This window comes from Herpailurus yagouaroundi, unplaced genomic scaffold (assembly GCF_014898765.1).
Source record: "Herpailurus yagouaroundi ecotype Mexico unplaced genomic scaffold, PumYag 194, whole genome shotgun sequence".
Taxonomy (NCBI): Eukaryota; Metazoa; Chordata; class Mammalia; order Carnivora; family Felidae; genus Herpailurus; species Herpailurus yagouaroundi.
Window position 1 is genome coordinate 5,924,538 of NW_024412425.1, and position 23,599 is coordinate 5,948,136.

General features: G+C 51.2%; 1 protein-coding gene across 2 annotated transcripts in view; it reads left to right on the forward strand.

Annotated features, from left to right (window-relative positions):
- Positions 1-23,599, forward strand: part of PEPD (peptidase D) — a 111,067-nt gene that overhangs the window by 30,129 nt on the left and 57,339 nt on the right. For both annotated transcript variants that reach the window (XM_040446214.1, XM_040446213.1), the window contains exons 7-9: positions 3,402-3,446; positions 12,459-12,534; positions 13,470-13,516. In XM_040446214.1, the coding sequence (XP_040302148.1) occupies positions 3,402-3,446; positions 12,459-12,534; positions 13,470-13,516 (168 nt within the window). The remainder of the gene's footprint in view (positions 1-3,401; positions 3,447-12,458; positions 12,535-13,469; positions 13,517-23,599) is intronic.

Here is a 23,599-nt window from a genome sequence, read left to right on the forward strand (position 1 = left end):
TTATTTTTGAGAGAGAGAGACACACACACACAGAGTGTGAGTGGGGGAGGGGCAGAGAGGGAGGGAGAGACAGAACCCAAAGCAGACTCCAGTCTCTGAGCTGTCAGCACAGAGCCCAATGTGGGGCTCGAACCCACAAACCGTGAGATCATGACCTGAGCCGAAGTCAGACGCTTAACCGACTGAACCACCCAGGTGCCCCTGTCTTGAGTGTTTTTGTATCTGAGTGTGCATTTGTGTGCATCTGTCGGTTTATGTGTGTATATTTAGGGGTGGATCTTTGTGTATTAGTCTGGGTGCGTCTACATGCCTGTGTTTGTGTGTGTGTGTGTGTGTGTGTGTGTGTGTGTGTGTGTGTTGCATACACATCTGTGTGTGTCTACGTGCATCTCTTCCTAAGTGCATGCCTGTCTGTGTGTGTGTTCATCTTACCTGTCTCTTTATATCCATGTTACCTGTGCGCTGGGTCACTCTGCTGCTTGTGTGTGCACGGGTGCACGTGTGCATACGTATGTACATTTTATAAAGTGAGATTTTACTGCTGTGTTTGCCTGCTGAGTAGATAGGCCATTGCTTTTCCTAATGTCAAAGTGACATTTGGGGAAATGGGAGGCAGAGCCAGGGTTGTCGTCTTGATTTATGTCATTTGCTGCTCTGCTCTTGACTCCAAACCATGTTGGCTGCCTGAGGTCTCTTTGATATTTCACAAGTAGGGCTTTGATTCTACAGCATTTCAGGTGACTTTGAATTAGTCAGGTGACTTTGAATTTGTGTAGCTAGGATTCCCGACAGCTTTGGAGAGCTAGAATCCTCCCGGCCTGCTAATGCCCCCTTCTCCCTTCTCTCCTCTGTCCCTCCTTCTTCGATGGGCTCAGCCAGCAGTGGGGGTACCAACTGCACAACCACGGCATTAGATAGGTGTTTTTCAAACCCTGGTAATGGGGCCATGGAGAGTCCTTGCCTGGTCACAAGCCAGCATGCCCTGTGTGTAATATCCTGACCTGAGATGGAGCAGGGCTCAGAATCCAAAGGGTTGAAGACTTGCTGGAGCTTCTCTGCTGAGGCCTGTGCTTTGTGCTGGGCCATGTCAGGCTTCCCCAGCTTTCCCACTGACAGCTTGGGCTCTGGGTCACACATGATGTACCCCGACCTGATCTTTTTGTCTTCTGGGGTCCCCTTGTCAGTTATGTTTATCTTATCAAAGAACACATTTTGACTTTGTAGATTTTTCTTTATTTTTATGTATGCCTTTTATTTCATTGATTTCTGTACATTTTCATTTCCCTTTAATTTCTTCAGGTTTGTTTGTTCTTTCTCTAGCTTCTTGAGAGAGAAGAAAGGGACATTCTTGGGATGGGAGCTTAGATCATTGTTTTCAGTGTTCTTTTCCACTAAGTACGTTTTAGAGCTATCAGTTTTCCTCTGGGTGCTGTTTTAGCTGCATTTCACCAGTTCTGATTTTTCATGCTTTTAGTTTCTAATTTTGTTATTTCTTTTTTGAACAGTGGGACTTTAGAAGTTTGTTGCTTAACTTCCAAAGAATTTGGGATTTTATAGTTTTCTTTCTGTTACTGATTTCTAGTTTAATTCTACTGTAATCAGTGTACATTTTCTGTATCTCAGTGCTTTGAAATTTCTTGAGACTTCCAGTGTATGATCACTGTGACAGATGTTTCTTGTGTACAGTATTGAACAGAAGTAGAGAGAAAGGAAGTCCTTGCCTTGCTTCTCATCTTAGGGGAAAGCTTTTCGTCTTTGACCGCTAACTATGATGTAGGCTGTGGGTTTCTTGTAGATATCTTTATCAGGTTGAGGCAGTTTCCTTCTCTTCCTAGTTTACTGAGTTTTTTTTATCACGAAAGGTTGTGGATTTTGTAAGATCCTTTTTCTGTATCTATGTGGTTTTGTTCTGTATTCTGTTGATATAAATTATTAATATAATTAATAGATTAGAGCATATTACATTGATTATTTTTGTCTGTCAGAGTAACCTTATATTCCTGAGCTAAATTGGACTTGGTCATGGTGTGTATCCTTTTTATATGCTGATGAGCTCGGTTCGTTAAGCTATTTTTTTTTTTTAATTTTGAAAGAGAGAGAGCGCGCGCGTGAGCGAGCAAGTTGGGGAGGGGCAGAGACAGAGGGAGACAGAGAATGAAATCAGGCTCTGCACTGACAGCACAGAGCCTGATGTGGGACTTGAACTCACGAACTATGAGATCATGACCTGATCCCAATTTGGAGGCTTAACCAACTGAGCCACCCAGGTGCCCTTGTTTTAATTATATTTTTAGTTGTTACCTGGGGGATTACAAATGACCTCTTAAACTGATAACAGTCTAGTTTGCATTAATGTCAATTTCAGTAGTCTACAACAAATTTGCTTCTATATAGCTTTGTTTTGTCCCCTCCTTTGTGCTGTTGTTGCATACAGATTGCATCTTCGTATGTTGTGTTGGTCCACACAGATTTATGATTGTTGCTTTTTGCAGTTGTCTTTTAAGTCAGAGAGGAGAAGGAGTTACACAAAATACATTTACACTGTCTCTGTACTTGCCTATGTAATTACTTTTTTCAATGCCTTCATTTTCTTCACGTGGATTTGAGTGAGTCTAGGGTTCTTTCACTATAGTCTGAAAGATTCCCTTTAGTATTTCTGGTAGGATAGGTCTTCTAGCGATGAATTCTCTCAGGTTGTTTATCTGGGACTGTTTTGATTTTTCTTTCATCTTTGAAACACAGCTTTGCTGGATATAGAATGTTGGTTGACACTTTTTTTTCTTTCATCCCACTGTCTTCTGGCCTTTATAGTTTCTGATGAGAAATCAGCCATTAATCTTATTGAGGGTTCCTTGTATGTCATGCTTTTTTTTTTTTTTCTCTTCCCCTTCCCCTCTTACTGCTTTCAGGATTTTCTCTTTGTCCTTTGAAAGTTTGATTATAATATGTCTGAGTGTGGATCTCTTGGGACTTATCCTGTTTGGAGTTTATTGGGCCTTATGGATGTGTAGATTAATGTTTTTCATTAAATCGATGATGTTTTGGGCTATTATTTTTTCAAATATTCTTCTCCTTCATCTCTCCTTTTCTTCTGGGACTCCTGTTGTAAGTGTGTTGGTACACTTGACAGAGGAGGCTAGGTCTGCCTGGCAAGAGTGGAGGGTAGTTTTGCAGCCGAGCAGCTTGCTCTCCCAAGTGACAGCACTTAGGGGGCTCGGTGCGGCCGCATGTCTGCTACAAGCAGCGGGCGGCAGGTCTTCTGTGGGCCGGGGGGTCGTGAAGTTATAGTTTGCAGCCCTCTTTGGGTCATGTCCTCTCTTGGTATGTCTTGAAAGAGGTATTTCTTGCTGGGAGATGATGGACCATTGAACTAATAGCCTTGCTTTGTGTTTCCTCTGCAGGTTTAACGTCAACAACACCATTCTTCATCCAGAGATCGTGGAGTGGTGAGTATTGCCTGTGGCTGCTTTGGCTGTTTGTTGTGCTTCCGCTCAGGAAGCTCAGAGACCCGGCTGTCGCCACCTGCTCCATCTCAGAGAGCCCCTCAGACAAGACAGTCCCCAGAACAGCTCTCTTCTCTGGTTGTGTGTGTGTGTGTGTGTGCGCGCGCGCGCCAGTTGGTCTGTTTTTCTGAAAGGGCATAAATCACTTGAATGTCAATTAAATTTATCTTTTCCTTTGTTAAGCAGTCTTTTAAAAACTCCTACCCTAAGCGAGCCACACTTATATAGCTCACTTAAAGTAGATAATGAAAAGAGTAAAAACAGACATCATCCATAATGCTATTACCAGAAAGGTAAACGTGTTTTCCTCCTGTGGCATCTGTGTCCTGACAAGTTGCCATCCTTTTGTATGTGTTCTTGTGTGGCCTAGTTTCCTCCCTTGCTGATACCGGCAGCCCGGTCCTGCAGCACGACTGGTTTCTGTTAGGTCACAGCAAGACAAACCTTCTCGGGTTGGGCATCCCCTCCGTGGGCCCTGGAAGTGGCCCTCTAGCTCTGACGTGCCGCCAGTTTTCTTCCTAAGTCATCGAGTTGCTCAGCAATAACACATGTTTTATTGGTTCTAAGGCTGCACTTACTCTGAATGTAGAAGAGTGGCGAGGTGGGGCCTTTGGTACCTCATCACCTGACAGCGGGGAGGTGCGCAGACCTTTCATGTCTGATGCTATGACCTTGTGGTTGTGTTTCCCCATCTGGTTGGGAGATCTTGCTCACCTAGTCTTGGAGTTTGGGCACCTTCCGACTAGGGGAAGCTCCATCAGGAAGAAGGAGAAGATGATGCAGGTCCAGGGGCCACGTGTTCTGAGGCCTTGAGGGCAGTCAGAGAGATGGGCAGGGGGCTGGGTTGGCTACGGTGTCCACTTGGACTTGATCTTGAGAGAAACGGGAACCGTGGGAAACCTTTGACGAATTTAAGCAGGAGAATGGTAGGATTGTGTTTGTGTTTTAAACGATCGCTTTGGCCTCGGTCTGGAGACTCAATTCTAGGGCAAGAGAGGGCACAGGCTGCCAGCTGGGAGGCTGCTGCAGGGCCCAGGTGGCAGGGGAAAGGCGGTGTGACAGAGCTGAGAGTGGCGTGGCAGTCCAGGGGAACGCCCCTGGGAGGAGCCGGCTGTGACACGACTGGAGGATGGAGTTGGAGGTGACTCCGTTTTTTTGTCCTAAACAGCTGGGTGGTGTGTCACTGAAATGAGGATGGCTGGGAAGAGCAGGTGCCGTGACAGATCGGGGACTTGTTTGGGGCATGTTGAGTTTGAAGCAGGTTCCGGTGGGAGAGAGGCTGGGCCAGAGGTGGAAGTCCGAGGGCCGTCGGGACTGGCATCAGGACTGACCCCTTGGGAGCGCTCACCGGAGGGCAGGCCAGCCAGCCCAGCTCTGTCAGCAGCCGCGCGCCCTCTGAGGATGGGGCCTGGGTCCTTCTCGTTCACAGCCTCCTTTTCTTGTTTTTGTAAAGTAACAGACGCGTGGCCCATCTGTAGCTCCCAGTGGACAGAAGACTAAATCCTGGATACCCAGGAATGGGCCCGCACCCACTTACACCCCACAGATGACATTCCCTCACGGCTGCTAACAGTTCGGGTGCTTTGGAGACCGGGCTGGGTTATCCGCTCCGGCATCTCCTGAGGGATCAGCCATTAGCTCGTTACTTTGGAACAAGCACACTTTAATTCTAGTGACACTTCCAAGGCTCTGAGGTGGATTCTGCATTCATAAGAATACTTCCCAACTTTATCAAAGCCAGCAGCAGAAAGGACTTATTTGGCATTTGATGGCAGTAGAACTATTTTAGAAATGTCACACTGTCCTTCCTGCCTCAAGGGTGTGTTTTAATAGCATGGGTTCTGGCCTCTGTAGTGACTGCAGTCATTCTCGGGTGAGATCCATGGTGGTCTTGATCACTGCCCTCTTCAAGTAAGCGAAGGAAGGATTCTGGGTGCAATGGCAGGCTGGTCCCTCATTTATAGGAGAGGGTTTTCTGTGATGTTAAATTATGACTCACTGGTACATCTTTGGGCCCCTGCGTCCTGAATGCTTTCATCACCCCCTCTGTCTAGGCCCCATGGAGAGGGAATGCCTGGGGTGACACAAAAAGCCTCCACGCAGGCAAATCCAAACTCTCACCCCAGCTTGCACCCCTTGGGAAGTCACTTAACTTTTCTGAGCCTCAGCTACATCTGTCAGTGAGCTTGTAGTAATACCTAACTTGTGAAGATTCACCAAGTGTCTTAGATTATGCTGGCTGCCATAACATTTACCATCATGAGTGGCTTATAAACAACAGAAATGTATTTCTCACAGTTCTAGAACCTTGGAAATCCAAGTGCTAGCACACTCCGTGTCTGGCGGGAACAGACTTTCTGGTCCCGAGGTGGCCATTTTCTTGCAGTGCCCTCACATGGCAGGAGAGACAGGGAGCTCTCTGGGGTCTCTTTTATCAGAGCACCAATCCCAATCACAAGAGCTCTGCCCTCATGGCCTCATCACCTCCCAAAGGCCCCACCTCTGCATGCCGACACGTTGGAGATTAGGTTTCAACATATCAGTTTTGTGGGGGGAGACAGATATTCAGCCTATAGCATGGAGCCTCAGTTTCCTCACCTGCAAAACAGAAGTGGTCTCCCTTGGTGGATGATGGCTCAAGGCTTGAATGAGAGTAGAAATCAAGTGCTAACTCAGCTTAATAAAATGTCACCTTTTGAGACTTCTTGTGTGCAAGGCACTATGCTAAGCACTTGACATATGTCACCTCATTCAAAGAGATATTTTGCTTATGCTTTAAGCTAGGTGCTCCGATTATCCCCATTCTACAGGTAAGGAAACTGAGGCACAGGGAGATGATTTGCCTGAGGAAAAGCCAGGGGCTGAGCCCAGGTCGGTAGTTCCCGGATCTTGTGCTGCCCCTTGTATATCTGAGGGGCACCCTGGAGGAGTGGGTTGGGGGGGAGGGGTGCCTGCGTTTCAGCCATTTCAAAGTCCCCTCTAGGCCACTGCAGATGCAGGGGTGCTCAGAGGCCCCGGCATGGGTCTTGTGTGAGGTCAGCATGTGCAGGTAGGTGCCCAGGACTGTGTGGCTAAGCCTCCTTCAGCACCATGCCCCCTGCCACTCATGCACCCCGGCTCCTGGTTAGCTGCTGGGCTGGGGATCTGGGATTCCTCCCAGAGCCTATCTGATAGGCAAGGAGCAGCCTCTGCTAGCACAGAGGACGCTTCCTTCCTAGTGTTTGTTTGGGCGTCATTCATTTCCTTTCTGTGACTGCTTTATTGTTTTCCATTCTCTCAAGCAGTGCCTTTTTGATTTCCTGTAAATTCCTCTATCATCATACTCTTCCCCAGAAACATAAGATCATAACTGATAATTTCTTTTCTTGTGCTGGGTATTGCATTTTGGATGTGGAGGTCAAAAGTTGAAACTTAAGAGCAGGCGTCTCACTTCCATAATTTAGGCTGTGGTTCTCCTTTCCTGTTCTGCAGATGATTAAATTGATCTGAAGGCAGGTTAGGAAATAAAAGGAGATACTTTTGTGCAGTCTTAATAGCTCGGCGCCTTGGATTTCAGTTAAGTACCACTGGAAGCGTCACAGAAGAGCAAGCATGTCAGCAATTGCCGTGTGCCTTCTTGGGTTTTAAGAGAGACTGTGTTAAATTGAGTCACACGCCGATTTTAGAACTGTTAATTACACAGAGTGAAGGTGTCCTGCGTGTATTAATCCGGCAGTGGAATAACATACCTGTTTCTCCTTCCCCTGGCTTTCTGTGCGCAGGAGATGGTGAGGTGTGGATGGCACAGCAGGACCCTGCATCCTGGTAACACGTCCCGAATTAGAAAAGATACGTAGATGATGACCTAGATTCTTGGTGTGTACGTGAAAAGTCTTCCAGTAGGGCTGCTGCCTTTGTCTCCTGAGGAAGAGGCATTTAACCCTACGTTAACAGGAAAGCCAAGTGGACGGTGGGGATCCTAGGGCAGAGTGACTGTGCTCCAGAAGGCAGCAGGTGGGGTGTGGGCACATCAGGCAGAGGGGAAGGCGTGGCCGGGCCCCAGTCAGCAAACGCAGAGGTGGACCCTCCCATGCCTCCCCTGCACGCGGCCCACGCCACGTCTCAAGCACACTCAGCTCACTGCTGAGCGAAACCGCTCTTTTCTTCATGGCTCTGATTTCTTTGAGAGGGCTTATTGATTGAGCCTCCTGAAGATATGTAATTCCAACTAGCTCTTTCCTTTCTGTCTCTCCTGTTGTTCTGGGATTTTATCCTTTGCAACACCGGGTCATGGGGTATAGAGGGAATGGATGTGGGGTCCTGTGGCATTGAACTCTGCCCGCCTGCTCCCATAGACCCATCCCCTGCACATTCATCTCCAGGAGGGATGGAATACTTGTCCCTTCAGATGGGTTTTGTTCAACACGGTGGCACTTGGACACTTAGACGCTGATTTTGGAAATACTTCATTCTGTCTTGCTACTATTTTAATTAGTGGAGCATTCAGACCTCAGTTCATTAATGCCTTAATCCTGGGTTTAATGCCCAGAGGCAGTTTTGTGACCTATGCATATTTAAGGGGAAAAAAAAACAGATTGCACAAAAAAAAAATCTCAACCTAGTCTGGTTTTTGTCATTTCTGGCCTGTTGCAGGAGACTCTGGGCCTGGCGTAGTGAAGGGACTTTCTCCCCACTCCTGCTCCCCTGCCTATAGCGCTGCCTTCCCCCTGAGTGGCCCGCTGGCTGTGATGATGCTCACGGGTGTGGCCGCAGGCCTGGGGACTCTGCACCAGTGCCGCATCGCCTGCACACATCAGCCACCTCCTCTTACTAGTCGAGGAGCCTGAGCTGTTTCCAGCGCAGACTTGTTAACTGCATCTTGTCCTGTCCTAAGCCTGGGTCCTCTGATGCCTCGTGGAGGAGGCAGCCTCGGTCCCTTCCTGGGGATAGAAAACTTGCAGATTATATTGCTTGTTGCCACCCCACACATCCCGGGGCCAAACAAGGCTGGGGCCGAGTGTGACACTAGGCATCCCTCACCCCGGAGGCCGCTGGGACAACAGAGGCGGGGCCGTGGTGGAATCCCTTTTTTCTTATCTTTTCCTGCCCACGAGTAATGGAAATAGCCTCCTCAGGCTCAGGGTAGTCAGTCCTTCCCGAAGATAGCGAGAAATTGCCAGATGCTGGAAAGTCTTGTTATTTTTTTACAGTAATCTTAAAAACCGTTTCTGGTGCTTGTGTCCTGGAGATAAGGGGGCCAGGCTGAATGCCCGGCACCTGGACAAGACTTAGGTCCAGAGTGCCCTGTGGATAATCAGGTGAGCCAGCACACAGGCATCTGTTCTCGGGGTCTTTAAAGCTTGGATTCATTTGGGCCAGGCCGGTTTCGTTGGAGAACTGCCTTTGTGGCATAGTTTGTCCTGATTCAGTTTGATTTCTTTCTTTTTTCTTTTCTTTTCTCTTTCTTTTCCTCCTTTCTTTCTTTCTTTGTTTCCTTCCTTCCTTCCTTCCTTCCTTCCTTCCTTCCTTCCTTCCTTCCTTCCTTCCTTCTAATGTTTGTTTTTGAGAAAGAGACAGAGTGCAAGCAGGGGAGGGGCAGAGAGAGAGGGAGACACCCAAAGCAGGCTCCAGGCTCCAAGGTGTCAGCCCAGAGCCTGACGCAGGGCTTGAACTCATGAGCCGAACTGTGAGATCATGACCTGAGCCGAAGTCAGATGCTCAACCGGCTGAGCCACTCAGGAAGCCCCCTTTTTTTAAAACATGACTTACAAGTAAGTCCTGAGTAAAGCAGCTAGAAGCCTCATGTGTCATCTTCCACAAACTCAAATTGGGCCAGAAAACAGGACGTGGCCTCCATGGCTGGAAGTGCTTGTGTCTCTGATGAGAAGAGAATTTGGTTCCAGTCCAGGTCCCCTTGGAGGAGAAGCCAATGGCCACCAAAGCTTTTAAGCAAGGAAAAGCACGATCACATTTGCGTTTACTAAAGATCCGCAGCCGCTGTCCCTGAGCACATGGGCCTGGAGGCACGAAGAGGCCAGAGAGGTTGTCCAGGCCGGAGGCAGTGGGGTCTGGATGGAGAGAAACAGAGGGTCCGAGAGAGGGTATAGAGGTGGAATTGCAGCCCTTGGTCATCACTTGGATGTGGGAGCAATGGATAGGGGACAGGAGGGGATCTGGGATGGCACGCAGGTCTCTGTTGTAAGTGGCAGGGGGGCGCTGCAGCTGTGGGGTGAGGTGGGGGAGGTGGCGTCCCGCCGAGCTGGAGGTGCCTGGGGGACCTGCGGGTGGAGGAGCGGCTGAGAGGCCTGTGCCACAGACAGCCATTCGGGAGCAGGTGCAGAGGCAGAGTGGAGAGGGGGAGGGAGGGAGGCCTTATTGGGAGATGGGAGCAGCCCAGCGGTGCCAGGGGAGGCGGGGGTCACTGTGCTGCTTCCTCTCCACACTCAGGGAAGGCCTCTGAATTTGGCAGCCTGGGGTCCTCCCACACATTGTGAGAGGGGGGCTGGCAGGGGGTAGGGGTGGGCTGAAGGGAGAAGAGGAGAGGGGAGAGAGGAGGGAAGGGGAGGGGGGAGAGCTCTGAGATCAAACACGAAAGCTCCTCTTGCTCCCCGCCTAAAGCAAGGACAGTTGTGGTTTCCCTTCCAGAAACGTGGCGGAGTAGTGGAGGATAGAGCTTGGCTGGAGGAGGAGGACGGCGGGAGGGGGGGCGGGGGGGGGAGGAGGAAAGTGGGTGGTCGTAGAGCTCCCGGTAATAGGGGCCACGTGGGCTCTGAACCCAGGTGTGTGTTAGGGTGCTGAGCCTGATCCACCCCTTCCCTTGTAAGTGGGTGGGGAGGAGGACGTGAGTGGGGAGGGGAAGGCTTGAGAATTTGGACAGGAGGGGAGAGAGAGGAGTGCATTTATGCACTGAGCTGGGGAGGGGGCCCAAGGAGGGGAAGGGAGAGATCTTGGGGAGATAAAGTTAAGAGGAGCCCTCCCGCCCTGCACGCCCCCGCGCAACTCACAGCAGAACTGGGGCCGTGGCGAGACCGGTGGGGCTGGTGACTGGGAGCTTTTGCTGTGCCATCCGCCCGGCCGCGGATTTTCCCAAGGCCTTCATGGCCCTGGAACATGGGGGCAGCAGGCACGGGCTCTGGCTCATCCCTCGTGAGGGTTTGGTCAAGGCCACGCGGATGGGTGGGCACAGGGCCTGGGGGTCTGGAATTTTGGCAGGCGTGGTAGCTGGCAGGTTGGACCAGAGGTCTAAGCCCAACAGAGGGTCAGAGGGCTGGAGGCAGGCACAGTCTGGGCCCGGTTCCCACCTGCATTGTTACTCTGGTCATCACCGCATTTGAGAACAGAGAGGCCCGCTCCTTGCTTACCAGTCGCTCAGGCTGGAACCGAGCAGGCGGCAGTGGGGAGCAAAGCATCAGGCTGCTAGGTTATCCTGTGAGTGGATTTGGGCCTGAGGAGCCTGAGCCGCTCACCTGAGTCCTGCTCTGGCTTTGGGCCCTCACCTCCAGGGCACAGGAAGCAGCTCTCTGGTCCCCAGGTGGGCTGCTCCCAGTGTCCTGGTGGAGAATCAGAGACACCTTATGATGATAAAGAGCCAAATGTCAGCCTTCAGGGACTCCTTCTCAAGAAAGAAAGGATGTTCATTTGGGAAAAGTCTCACTGGGCTCAGGGGTTTATATTTTCCACATCCCCCAGAAAGCTTACGGTCTTAGGAGGGCGTCTCGGTGCTCCAGGATACCTTTGTCACTTCCCCGTGGCAGATGGCTGGCTGTCCCAGCTGGATGGCACCATGCAGACGGCATGAGTCAGTGGCTGACTGCGGCTACTTCTGTGCAGTCTCCAGAGGTTTGCTGCCCCTGATGGAGGTGGGGGCACCTTCGCTGCCATCCTTGGCCCGGGTCGGGCTTCAGGGCACAGATGGCGGCCGGACGAGAGACAGATACACTGTGAACAGAGGGGCGGGCCATCGTCAGACACTCTGGCTTTGCTGATCCGGAGGTTGCTCGAATGTGTCCCCTTCGTGAGAGGGAGGGGAGCTTTGGTGAAGCCGGCCATGGGGGATGCACCGAGGATGCTGGGCTGTTAGTGACTGGTCGCGGCCACCACTGCCCATGGCCTAGAGTTGCTTATTCGAAGTGGAGGGGTAGACAACCAGTATTTCTGTAGCTTATCTAGTTGAGTCTTACTTGGCAATGAGATCGATTACAAAAAGACCTAAGCAGATCTGGGAAAACTAACATGAATTTACTATGAGGACCCCAGGACCCCCTGGAGTCCAGTGGCAGGAGGCACAGCTAAGTGTCAGAAGGACAGGAAGGTCTCTGGGTTGTGCCTGCCTGCCCTACACAGCACCCCCTCTCTTCTCGTGTCTTCCTGGTCTCCTCTCTGCAGACCAGCTGTTTCTACAATTCTTACCTGTACTCACAGCTGGAAGTGGCTGCACCACCTGCTGTCCCCACTCCCACCCCTGGCTCAGAGTCAGGGGGTATTCCTGGGCTGCCCCGAGGGCAGGCGGGTGGGGTAGGGAGGAAACGGGAGACCTCTTCAGCGAACTGGGCAGAGCCCCGGAGTCAGCACAGTTGATTCAGGTCTAAGAGCCTTGCCAGGTAGATTTTATCCCTTTTATGGATGGGGAAACTGAGTCTCAGTGAGGTAGGGCGTGTCTGGCTACAGAATCTGGGCCTCTTCCACCACCCACGGTGGGTTCCAGATCTTGAAACTGGAAACAGCCTGCACGCCCAAGGCTGGCATTAAATCAGGATGGGCGGTACTTAGCGCAGCATATCCGTCCTGGGCCTTGGCGGCCCATCTGCAGCCTGGCTGGGCGCGAGCCGGCCCTATGGTCCTTCCCAGGCTGTGCAAGGTGTGACGGGCCCCGAGGTCTCCCTGGCAGGGGTGCGTGGGGTGGAGGCGGTGGTGGAGGGGCTCGTTCAGCCAGCCCCTGCTGGGAGTCACTGACCTGTTGCTTTGTTCTCTCTGAAGCCGGGTCTTTAAAACGGACATGGAGCTGGAGGTTTTGCGTTACACCAACAGAATCTCCAGTGAGGCCCACCGGGAGGTAAGTTGGGCACAGGCTCGTTGGGGTGCTGGTAGCTGGGGTGGGTGAGTGGTGTTGCTCTGAGCGGGGCAGGAGGGCCCCATTGGGATGGGTGGTCTTGGGGAGCTTTAGTCCCAAGTGCCCCATGAACAGGCAGCAGGTGTCCCTTCCAGCAGAGACTCGTGATGGCTCTTCTCTCTTCCCCCGTGGGGGCAGGGACAACAGAGGCTCTGCCCCTCTTCCTCACCTTAAGGCACCCACCCTCAGGGCATCTCCCAGCCACAAGTCTCCCACTTCCAAGAGGGCAGGGCTCTCCTTCCCAGCACTCCGGCAGGTTCCAGCTGCTTTTCAAGACTCTCTCGTCCTCACCCATGATTCAAGCACATGGATTACTGTCCTCCGTTTTCCAAAAACTGTCCTCCTTCCCAAACCTTCCCACTTTACCTGAGGAACCAGAGCAAGTAAGGAGGCGCATTTCTTGCAGGACGGTCAGGGTGACGGGTGGCCTGATGCCTGCTTAGTGGTGGTCGTGGCTTTGTGCGTTTGTGAGCCCCAGCCTCTTGTATGCGTTTCATTTTCTGCACGTTCTATGACGGCTAAACAAAGGAAACCTTTTAGGACGGTCACTGTGGCTCTCTGAGCATCAAGTATTCACCAGGCATCTGGATTAAATCTTTGCCACCCTCGGTCTGCCGCTGCCTGTGCTGTAGAGCTGGGTGCTGGATGCCCACTGGCTTCCAAATGGAAGTGCTCCAGAGTGGTTTAAATAAACTGTGCAGCTTTCGGAGCTTTAAAAAAGTTCTAATTTGTTACATCTCTGCACCACTGTGTGCACATATCCCTCTTTTTTTTTTTTTTTCAAAGAGATTCTTTTGAAAAAGTGCTATACATTATTTATAAGGCAGTGTTACTTATCTCCTTAATACAAATGTCTTTGCTTAATATCCATCCTCCAGGTAATGAAGGCTGTAAAAGTGGGAATGAAAGAATATGAGATGGAAAGGTAAGCTGCCGTGTTTCTCTGGGTAAAGATTAAAATGTAAAAAACAGTAATTTATGTTCCCTGAGCAAGTAACAGATGAGGCGCCGCAGCCCCGCGCACAGATTGAGTGGGGATCGTGAGCAGGGCTTTGACATCGTGGGCAGAGGATTTGTCTTCCGACTGTGGCCACCTCCCCGGCTCTCCGGCGGAGTGTTTGATGGTAATGGTCTCTGATTACTTTTCAGGATGGTTTAGTGCCCCATCATTCCACTCTTGGACTTTGTTTCTGCAATTTGCAGGAAACTTTACCAAATAGCTGCTATTGTGACTCTGAAAGCCGCTAGTAAAGAAAGCTTGCCATTTTTATGTGTAAACACTGCCATTATGTCTGCTGTGCTTGGATGACTGGGTCGAGGAATGGTTAAGTGGCTCGTAAAGCATTCTGGAGAACTCCATTGACCTTGGGCTCCAATTAGGCTATAGCGCCCCACTGGAGCGCTTCCCGGGGCTGCCCAGCATGAGGGGTGTGGCCTGGCCAGTGCCTCAGCCCCTCTCCAAGACCCAGGGGTCAGCAGGTTGCTGCCCATGGCATGAGGAAGCCCTTGGGTCAGACCCAAACTGCTCCTGTGGCTCTCCTCCCACCCAGGTCCTGGGGCAGGAGGCCCCCAGTCCCAGGTCTCCCGCCAGTGACAGTACCGTCTAGAAGCTCCACTGGGGAGAGGACACCCTCTGTGATATAATAAGAAACACATAGTTGGTCTCTGCTCCCATCTCCTGGCACAGAGCTTCTAGAACCCTTGGAATTCTTGAATTATTCATAATAAGCCCCTTTCAAGGGCACCTGAGTTTATGCTAATATGGTGACTTGTGGAAGGTGGGCGCTGGTTGCTGGAGGAACCACTGCTGAGATTAGGGGGTTGGAACTTGCAGCCCCCCCTCAAACTCCAGGGAGGGGAGAGCGGCTGGAGGTGGACTTCTGACCAGTGATTTACTCAGTCGTGCCTGCAGAAGGGAACGTGCATAGAAACCTTACACAGTGGGGTTGGTGGACACGTGGAGGGGGTGCTGGAAGGGTGGCGACCTGGAGGGGGCATGGAAGCTCCTTGCCCCTCCCCCATACTTTGCTCTGTGCCTCCCTCTTCTGTTTGGCTCTTCTTGAGTCGTATCCTTTCTAATAAAGTGGTAATAGTAAGTAAAACACTTTCCTGGGTTCTGTGAGCCATTCTAGCAAATTATCAAACCCAAGGGAGGGGGTCACAGAAACCCCCAGTTTATATAGCCAGTCAGCCAGAAGTACCAGAGGCCTGGACTTGCGATTGGTGTCTGGAGTGGGGGCAGGCTTGTGGGACTGGGAGGTCTGTACTCACTCTGGCCGTTCATGTCAAAACTAAATTGTAGGACGTCCATTTGGTGACCACAGAGAATTGGAAGATTGCTCGGTGTCACTCACATTTGGTGTCAGAAGTGTACGTACAGAAAAGAGTTTCACCTTTATGCTGCCCGCCCCATGGTGGGGTGCCCCTTGTACGGGTTTGGTACTGTCACCCCTTCCCCACTTTGCTGAGTCCCCCCGGGTGCTCTCGGGGCCTGCTGTGCCTCCACGTCCCTCTCTCAGCCTTTCTGGCCTGCCTGCTTTGTCAGTGTGGGGTGAGACTGAAGTGCAGACAGAATCAGCAGTGGACGCTGTGGGCATTTCTGTTCACCTCATGTGGCTTGGGGATCAGCATCTTTTTCAAAGTCTAACCCTGAAAGGAGTCCAGAACAGAGGGCCTCTGTGTTTCTCTCCTCTTACCCCGAGTAGTGAGAGGTTAGCATGGCCTTGAGGGCCCTTGTTGCTGTGCAGTCCCAGGAGGGGGCACGGAACAAGTGCTTCATCAAGGACCCAGCTCTGTCACGCTGGAGGAGGACAGGGACAGGCACGCAGAGCTGTCCCAGCTTTTGCCTCCACGTGGTCTGCTGCAGTGCGGTATCTGCTCTGGTAGTCCCGCGGCCCCTGCCCCCCGCCAGGATCAGGGCCAGGAGGGGTTCTACAGGGCTACCTGGGAGGTGGGCCGGGCAGCGGTCCCCCAGATTGGCACTGCCCCGCAAATCTGTTCCCCGCTGAATCGGCCCATAGCTGATGCCTCAAATAAAAATAACCCAGAAATTAGAGCAGGACTAGCTTGCCCCAGGGTGGAGCCCTAACGTCTTCTGTGCGGTGGCAGCCCCGTGTCCTAAGCTGCCGGAAGTCCAGCTCCAAAGCTGGCTCCTGGGAGGGACATGAGCTGCCCTCCCACCCACTGTCCAGAGCCTGAGGCCGCTGCAGCCCAGGTGGGCCTGTGTGTGAGCTCTGGCCAGCGGCCCTCGCAATGCTTCCCCCAGCTCCTTGCTCCCCGACCCAAGGCAGTGCAGGGTTTTTTTTCTCTTCTCATGAGAAAGTTCAGAAATCCACCACCCTATGCAAAAAAAGAAAAGAATAATACAATGAGCCTGAAAGTCCCCAGCAGAGTTTGTGTTTCCTTTTGTTTTGCTATAGTTATATTTAAAACCAACCCCCACGGGGCACCTGGGTGGCTCAGTCAGTTAAGCGTTCCACTTCGGCTCGGGTCATGATCTCATGGTTTGTGGGTTCGAGCCCCGCGTCAGGCTCTGTGCTGACAGATTGGAGCCTGGAGCCTTCTTCGGATTCTGTGTCTCCCTGTCTCTCTGCCCCTCCCCCCCCGCCAAATATACATAGACATTAAAAAAAAGTTAAAACCAACTCCAGACATGATGTCATTTCACCTGTACATACAGCAGTAGGTGTCTCAGCTGATGAGGGTTTTTTTTCCCTTTATGTAACCACCACATCATTACCACATCTAACCAAATTAACAGTACTTCCTTAATCTTACTAATACCTAGTCCATGCTGGTCTGTTTGCATCAAGATCCGGAGTCTCCACGTTGAGTTTGGCTGTTCTTTGAAGGGGTCTTGGTATAAGCTGAGCTCTGGGGACACCATGCCTTCGTCTTCAAACTGCTCAGTGCCCCCGCCCTCCAGTCCCTTGGCCCCACGGCCGCCTCCTCTGTGGATCAGAAACATGAGCCTGAAGCTCACAGCAGAGCAGCTGTCCTGAGGATGCCAAGTGGCATTAATTCAGCTTGACTGGATGCACCAGGTGTGCATGCTATCGTGCACCTACTGTATGCCTTGCACACGCTACGGCTGGCTGCAGGAGGTGCACATGGGAAGCTGAGAACAGGGACGTTCCTGGGGCACAGCACTGGGGGATTGGGACTGTGCTGGGGAAAAGCTGAGGCAGAGAAGATGATAACTAGGCGGAATCTGTTCCTGAAGGACAGGTGAGCAGGGTGACCTTTAGGGGCTGAGGGTGTCACCCCTGAGGGCAGTGGGAAGATGGTTGTCATTGTTAACCTTTGGGATGTCCCAGGCCAGATTTGAGGAGGCCAGGGCCAGCTGAAGCCCCTGGGGACACGTGCTGTGGTGAGATGGGCTGACTTCTCTCTGCCTCAAGCTTCCTCCCCGCAGGCACGTTTCTGTGTCATTGCCCGGGTGGCTCTGTGACACAGTTTTGTGGTTGGTGTCCTTGGGAGGCTGGAGGCTTCTTGAAGTCCTGTCTCCTTTATCCCCAGTGTCTGTCCCACAGTTGGTGTCAGGAGATATGTGTGGGTGAGTTGGATGGATGGATGGGAGAGAGAAGAAAATGTCCTGAGCTATTTTTTGCTGTCCTCTATGCCACCATGAACTTTTAGAATTCTTTTCTTAACTAGGTGGGGAGCATAAAATCCTCTCTAAAGGAGGTATTGTTTCCCCATGGGTTGTGGCCCTTTTAATGCCAGGCTGGACCGATGCCCGGGAAGGCCCAGGGAGCCCAGGTTCCTGTGCAGGCTGCTGACCCTTGGGCCCAAAACAGCATCCCTGGAACCTGCTGGACATTGTGCCAGGAGCCTGACCAGCCCCACAGAGGGCCACAGGGCAAGACGAGCAAGGACTCCTGTGTGTCAGGACTTGGGGGCAGGGTGGGAGCCTGCCCAGGGGATGGGGGGTTGAGACGGGCTGATTTTCTCAGAAGAGGGCAGACCATGAGGGCAGTGGTGCCCAGACTCAGGCCAAAGAGATGCTGGCCTGGAAACCCGGTCCTCATCTTTGTTTGTCTGTTTTATAATCAAAGGTTTGTTAGAAAATCTTGAGGGCATGTTAAAAGAAAAAGTGAGCTGATGGCGTTTATTAGGATCCCCCTCTCCTCTGGGCTGTGCCTGCGAGTAGGGTTTTCAGAGGGAACGAACATCATTTTCTGCAGTTGAGGTATAGTAAATTGTGTTAAAGCGAGAAGACGTTAACGTGTGGGTAAATCGGGCGCCAAGGGCACCTGAGTGCAGGCCCAACCAGGCTGTCCATTTTACCGCCTCATATTATTTCACGTTAGAGGCATAACCAGCTTGTAGCCGGCTGGTGTGGGGCTGGCGGCAGAACCAGTTACCTGCAAACGCTAATTTAGAGCAGGCTCAGTTGGCTGCGTAAGCAGGTCCCGGCTCACGTTTGCCACAAGGAGATTAATAATGATGTTTTGGACAGCCTGGGACCTTAATTGAAATTATGCTTTCTCTCCAGGCTGTGAATGGGGCATTTGGGGCTCTCCCGTGACCACTTCCGTGGGGGTCATGGGAGGGATTTAAAGGCAGAAGGTCTGTGAGGTGTGCTGGGGGACTGCATGCCTGTCCGTCCTCCTCCCCGGGCTGGGGTCCTTCTTGGCAGACGCCCCCGACCCTGCCTGGAGACCCTTGACAAGGCCTGGGTTTTCCCCTGCTGCTGTGTCCCCACAGCAGCCCACACCAGTAGCCTCCTTGGTTGCTGAAGAACTCGCTCCGCTGTGCTGGCCGCTCTGAGGTCGTCTTACCTCCCCTGCCCTCCGGCAGGACCGAGTGAGTCATGATTCCGTGCGCTCGGTGCGTGTGCCCTCTGAGTCCAGACCGGGCATGGGAGATGGGGGCCAAGCGGAAGGGTCTCCTCCCCTGACGCTGTGCGCCCGTGTGTGCACGCACACAGACATCACCCACTGACACCACACACACTCCCCACAGACCTATACACCCCCCCACACCACCCACCTATACCACGCATACATATGCCACACATACGCACACTACACGCCCCATCACTCACACCACACAGACGCACGTATCACACACACAGTTACAAAGTACTGTGCACACACCCCCCCCACATCGTGCACCACCTTGTACACCACACCGCTCACACACCATATACACTCACACCTGCACCCACATATACACCACACACACACACACACACACACACACACACACACACACACTCTCTCTCTCTCTCTCTCTCTCTCTCTCTCTCTCTCTCTCCACGTAAGCTGTGCGGTGCTGGGTCTTTCAGTTCACCCACCCCAGGGAGCAGGTTGCAGAACCCTTGCTGTGTTGTTGTAAAATAAGTCCAGTTTTTTTTTTTCTTTTTTTGAGGACTAGAACGCTTAACTGCAGTGAGGATAATTGGAAGATGGGAGAGTTTTCAGGAAAACGCCACAACCACAAGCCTACTAACTCGTGGCGATTATGGCTGTAGAAACACAGGCAGCTGGCGCAGACAAGCTGCTTTTCCCTGTCCTGCCCCGACCCGAGTCCTAGGCCTCACCAGGCACAGGTGACCCCCGAGCTCATCCCTCACTCCCAGCTCCCCCACAGGACCCACAGACTCCCCAGCTTCTCTGTTATATCTGCAGGGGCTGCATTTCCAGGTGTCCTGAGACTGCCAGGCTTTCTCAGATTAGCTCCCTCTTTGTCCAGCCCTCCCGGTGCACTGTAATCCCCGAAGGACCATCTCTCAGGTGCCTGGACCCGCGTGCCCCACTCTGGCTCTGGGTCTTGCCGGGGGCTCTCCGTGCTGGATGTGGTGGTCAGACATGGCCCTGTATGGCTCTGGCCGTGCCCCTTATGGGTCGTGCAGAGGATCCAGGTTTCACTGGTGATGGATGTTACCAGGAAGCCCGTATTCTCCTCCTTCTTGGAGGCTCTGGAGATGTATAGCTTTCAGTCCCCTGGGAGTGGTCTGACCTAATGTGGTCTCCCTCTAGGCAAGCCTCGGTGTCAGTAAGGCCACCCTCAGTTTAATTTCCTCCATGAAGGTGCTAGAGTTTTGCTCGGGGCCTTTGGGGCAGGTGTGGGTCCAGTCAGCCTCTGACCCTGAGCCCCCCTGGGTGAGAACGGATGTGACAGGCCTTCTCTGTGGGCCTGGTCACTGTCGTGGGCATGTCCTGTCCCCTCCATGGCAGACACATCCTCTGTCCACTGGCCACCTTGAGGGACGAAGCCACGGCACGGCTGGCTCATAAAGGGCCTGCTGAGACCCCAGGTCTGGGTGTGGCGGAACCCGTTCTTTGCCTTGTGTTGTGAGGCTGATGCAGGTTTCCTGCCAGCACTTCCTTGGCTGTTGGAGGCAGGCCACACTCGGCCTACCACGAGAGGGGTCAGGAAACCCCCATCTGTTTGGTACACCCTTCAGGAAGGCAGCCCACGAAACTGCACCCAGCTGGCTGTACCTCAGTGAGCTGAGCAAGCCCTTTCTAAGAGGCAGGCCCACCTTGGGGAGACAATTCCTCAGTGTTCAGAACAGGCTTTGCCTCATCCTGGGCCATCCCGTACTGGGCAGGGCAGGTCCCGCGTGCCCACCAGCCTTCTGTGTCCGCACGACCAGACATGAGGGAGGGGAGTAGCTCTCTCTGTGAGGTTCAGCAGACCCCGTGTCTGAAAGCGTAGCTGGGACCTTGGTGGTGGAGGGGCTGTGGGCCTCTGAGGCTTAAAGCAAGGTAGTGCGTTTTGCCCACAAGAGTAACTGGAAAATGGGTGCATTTAGGGTGCAAACAGGTCTGGTATTCGGCCGGAAAATGTGGACAAAGAACCAGAGACAAAGGCTTCCTGCAAATAAGCAGCCTGGTTGATGCAGCCCTAGTTAGAGCTTTTGGGGACAAAGCCAATAGAAATAGGCATTTCCTCTTCAAATGCTCGGGAAATTGCCCCCTGAGAATCCTGGTAAGTAGCAGCGGTGCCCGCAGGCATCTGTATGGATTTTCCTGTAGTATTTCACCATTGAACCCGATTCTGACCGTTGACTTCTCATAAATAGATATCATCAGCTTAAGGAAGTAGTATTTTCTTCCTGACTTATGAGAAGATTTTATCAGGAAAAGATGTTGAATTTTGTCAGATGCCTTTTTGGCGTCTCCCTTGGCCTTTTTGTGTATATGTGTTTCGAGGAATTGATAAACTTAATTTTATGATAGTTTTGGATCACAGAAAACTTACAAGTATATTAGCTAGTTCAGGCATACCCCATACCCATTTCCCCGTCGTTAAACATGATTGGCACATTCGTCACAGCTCGTGGACAACGTTGACACATTATTACTATCTGAAGTCCACACTTTATTCCGTTTTCCTTACCTTTTACCTGATACTCCTTTCCTGTTCCAGGATCCCACCCAGGACACCCACTGTCTTTGGTTATCCGGTCTCCATAGGCTCCTCTTGGCTGTGACAGTTTCCCAGATGCCCTTAACTTTTGATGACCTTGACAGTTTTGAGGCATGCTGGTCAGATACTTTGTACAAGACCCTTCAGTTTTCGTTTTTCTGATGTCTTTCTCAGGGTTACACTGGGGTCATGGGTCATTGGGAGGAAGACCACAGAAGCAGAGTGCCTCTTGGCATCGTGTCGTATCAGGGCTCCGTGCTGTCAACCTCACTTATCCCTGGTGTTGACCTCCCTCACCTAACAGGCAGCGTTTGTCAAGTTTCTCCACCATAAGCTTCTCTTTCCCCCCTCCCGTACCGCGCTGTGCTCTGTCCTCTTGGTTTGGAAGCGTCTACATATGCTGTCTGTAATTCTTCTGTGTAGGGATTTGTCTCTTCTTCTCCGTTTATGTATTTGCTGAATCACTCATTTATGGACTATTTTCTATCTATATGGATTCATAGCTGATTATTTTCTACTTTGAGTTAGAATCTGGTGTTATTTATTTTCTTGCTCAAGTCATTCTAGCTTTGGGCATCGGGGGCTCTTTCAGTTAGGCTCCTGTGTCCCTCTGACATCACCCACCCCCGGTCAGTTTGCTTTCTGAGCTCCGTCTTACTTTCTGGCTCGGCAGGATGCTCCAGGTTCATTTTGTGTGTTCCCCGCTCCAGCCCTAGAATCAGCCATTTCTCCGAGGAGCCGCAGTTCCTTTTATCGGAGCGGGGCATGAGACGCCAGGATCGGGCACTAGGTGTACCTTAGGTGGATTTTCTGCGGGGACCTCCTGGTGGGGAGCTAGTGTGGCGTCTGTGTCACGCACTGCTTCGTCACGGCGGATTTCTGCTGTAACAAGCCGCATGACTGAGATGGGGAGGCAGTAAAGAGTGGTGGTTAGAGCACGGCCTCCGGAGACTGGTGCGCCCCGCATCTGAATACCAGTTCTGCCACTCATTGTGCCTCAGTTTCCTCATCTGGGAACAAGGTAATAACAGCGTTTCATAGGATGATTCGGAGGACCCAGTGAATCATTATGTGGACAGTATGTAGAGCAGGCCTGGCATCTAGTCCGCATCACCAGGACTGTTTTGTTGTTAACTCTTTTACTATAAAGGCTCAAAGTAGAGGATCGAGCTACACATTTTTTTTTTGTTTAACTCCCTTTGCCATATTTTGAGAACAGGGTTTTTGAGATTGTGATTTGGGAAGTTCTTCACATTTTTCTGTTTTCTAGAACAGTTTAGAAAGCAGAGGGTCTTTGCAACAACATGGATAGAGTTGGAGAGTATTATGCTAAGTGAAATAAGTCAGTCAGGGAAAGACAAAAACCATATGATTTCACCCCTGTGGAATTTAAGAAGCAAAGCAAGCAAACAAAGGGAAAAGAGAGAGCGAGAGAGAAACCAAGAGACTCTTAACTATAGAGAAGAAACTGATGGTTCCAGAGGGGGATGAAATAGATGATGGGGATTAAGGAGTACGCTCGTGGTGACGAGGACTGAGGCATGTATAGGACTGTTGAATCACTTTATTGTACGCCTGAAACTCATATAATATTGTATGCTGTCTGTATTGGAATTAAAATTAAAATTAAAGAAAAAGAAGGCAAAGAGGCATGTCTATTCCTTGAACGTTTAAAGAAATTCTTCGATACTATCAGAACTTATTGTTTCTTGGGGGGAGGATTTCTTGGACAACTTTTTCAGGTTTTCCTAAGGCATTGTTTCAGTCTGACTTTATCCTTTATTCCTCTTAGAGTTCATATAGTACATTTTCCTGGAAGGGTGTTTTTCTTTTTTATCATTTTCGTTCTTTGTTTGTTTCTTTCTTTCAAATTTATTTTAAGAAAGAATAAATGGGGAAGGGGCAGAGAGAGAGGGACAGAGAATCTGAAGTGAGCTCTGTGCTGACAGCAGAGTCCAATGTGGGGCTTGACCCACGAACCGTGAGATCATGACCTGAGCTGAAGTCAGATGCTTAACTGACTGAGCCACCCTGGCGCCCCATCTTTTATTTATTTATTTTTAATTTATTTTTGAGAGTAAGAGAGACAGAGCATGAGTCAGGGAGGGGCAGAGAGAGAGAAAGAGAGAGAGAGACACAGAATCCTAAGCAGGTTCCAGACTCCGAGCTGTCAGCACAGAGCCCGATGCAGGGCTCAAACCCACGAACTGCGAGATTGTGACCTGAGCTGAAGTCGGACGTTTAACCGACTGAGCCGCCCAGGCGCCCCTTATCTATTTTTCTAAATTGAAGTATAGTTGACATGTAATATTAAACTAGTTCTTGGAACGTTTTTATTCTCATCAAGAATTTTGAACTTATTAGAACCGGGTTATTTTATTATGTTAAATGTGAAAACCTGCTCTGTGTCTGTTAGTTATGTTTCCTTTCCTGTTCCTGACTGTCTGCTCTTTCTGTATGGGGAAGCTTTGTGTGGCCACTTTGATGGTATCTTCATACAATCAGCTTCCAGATGTAATTATCAGCTCCACTGCTGATCTGCCTCCTAGATCCCCAGTTTTATGCTTGTTCCTTTCTCCTCCCTTCCTGACCTCGTTATGAACATCTGTCTTTAAACTTCTTCAGT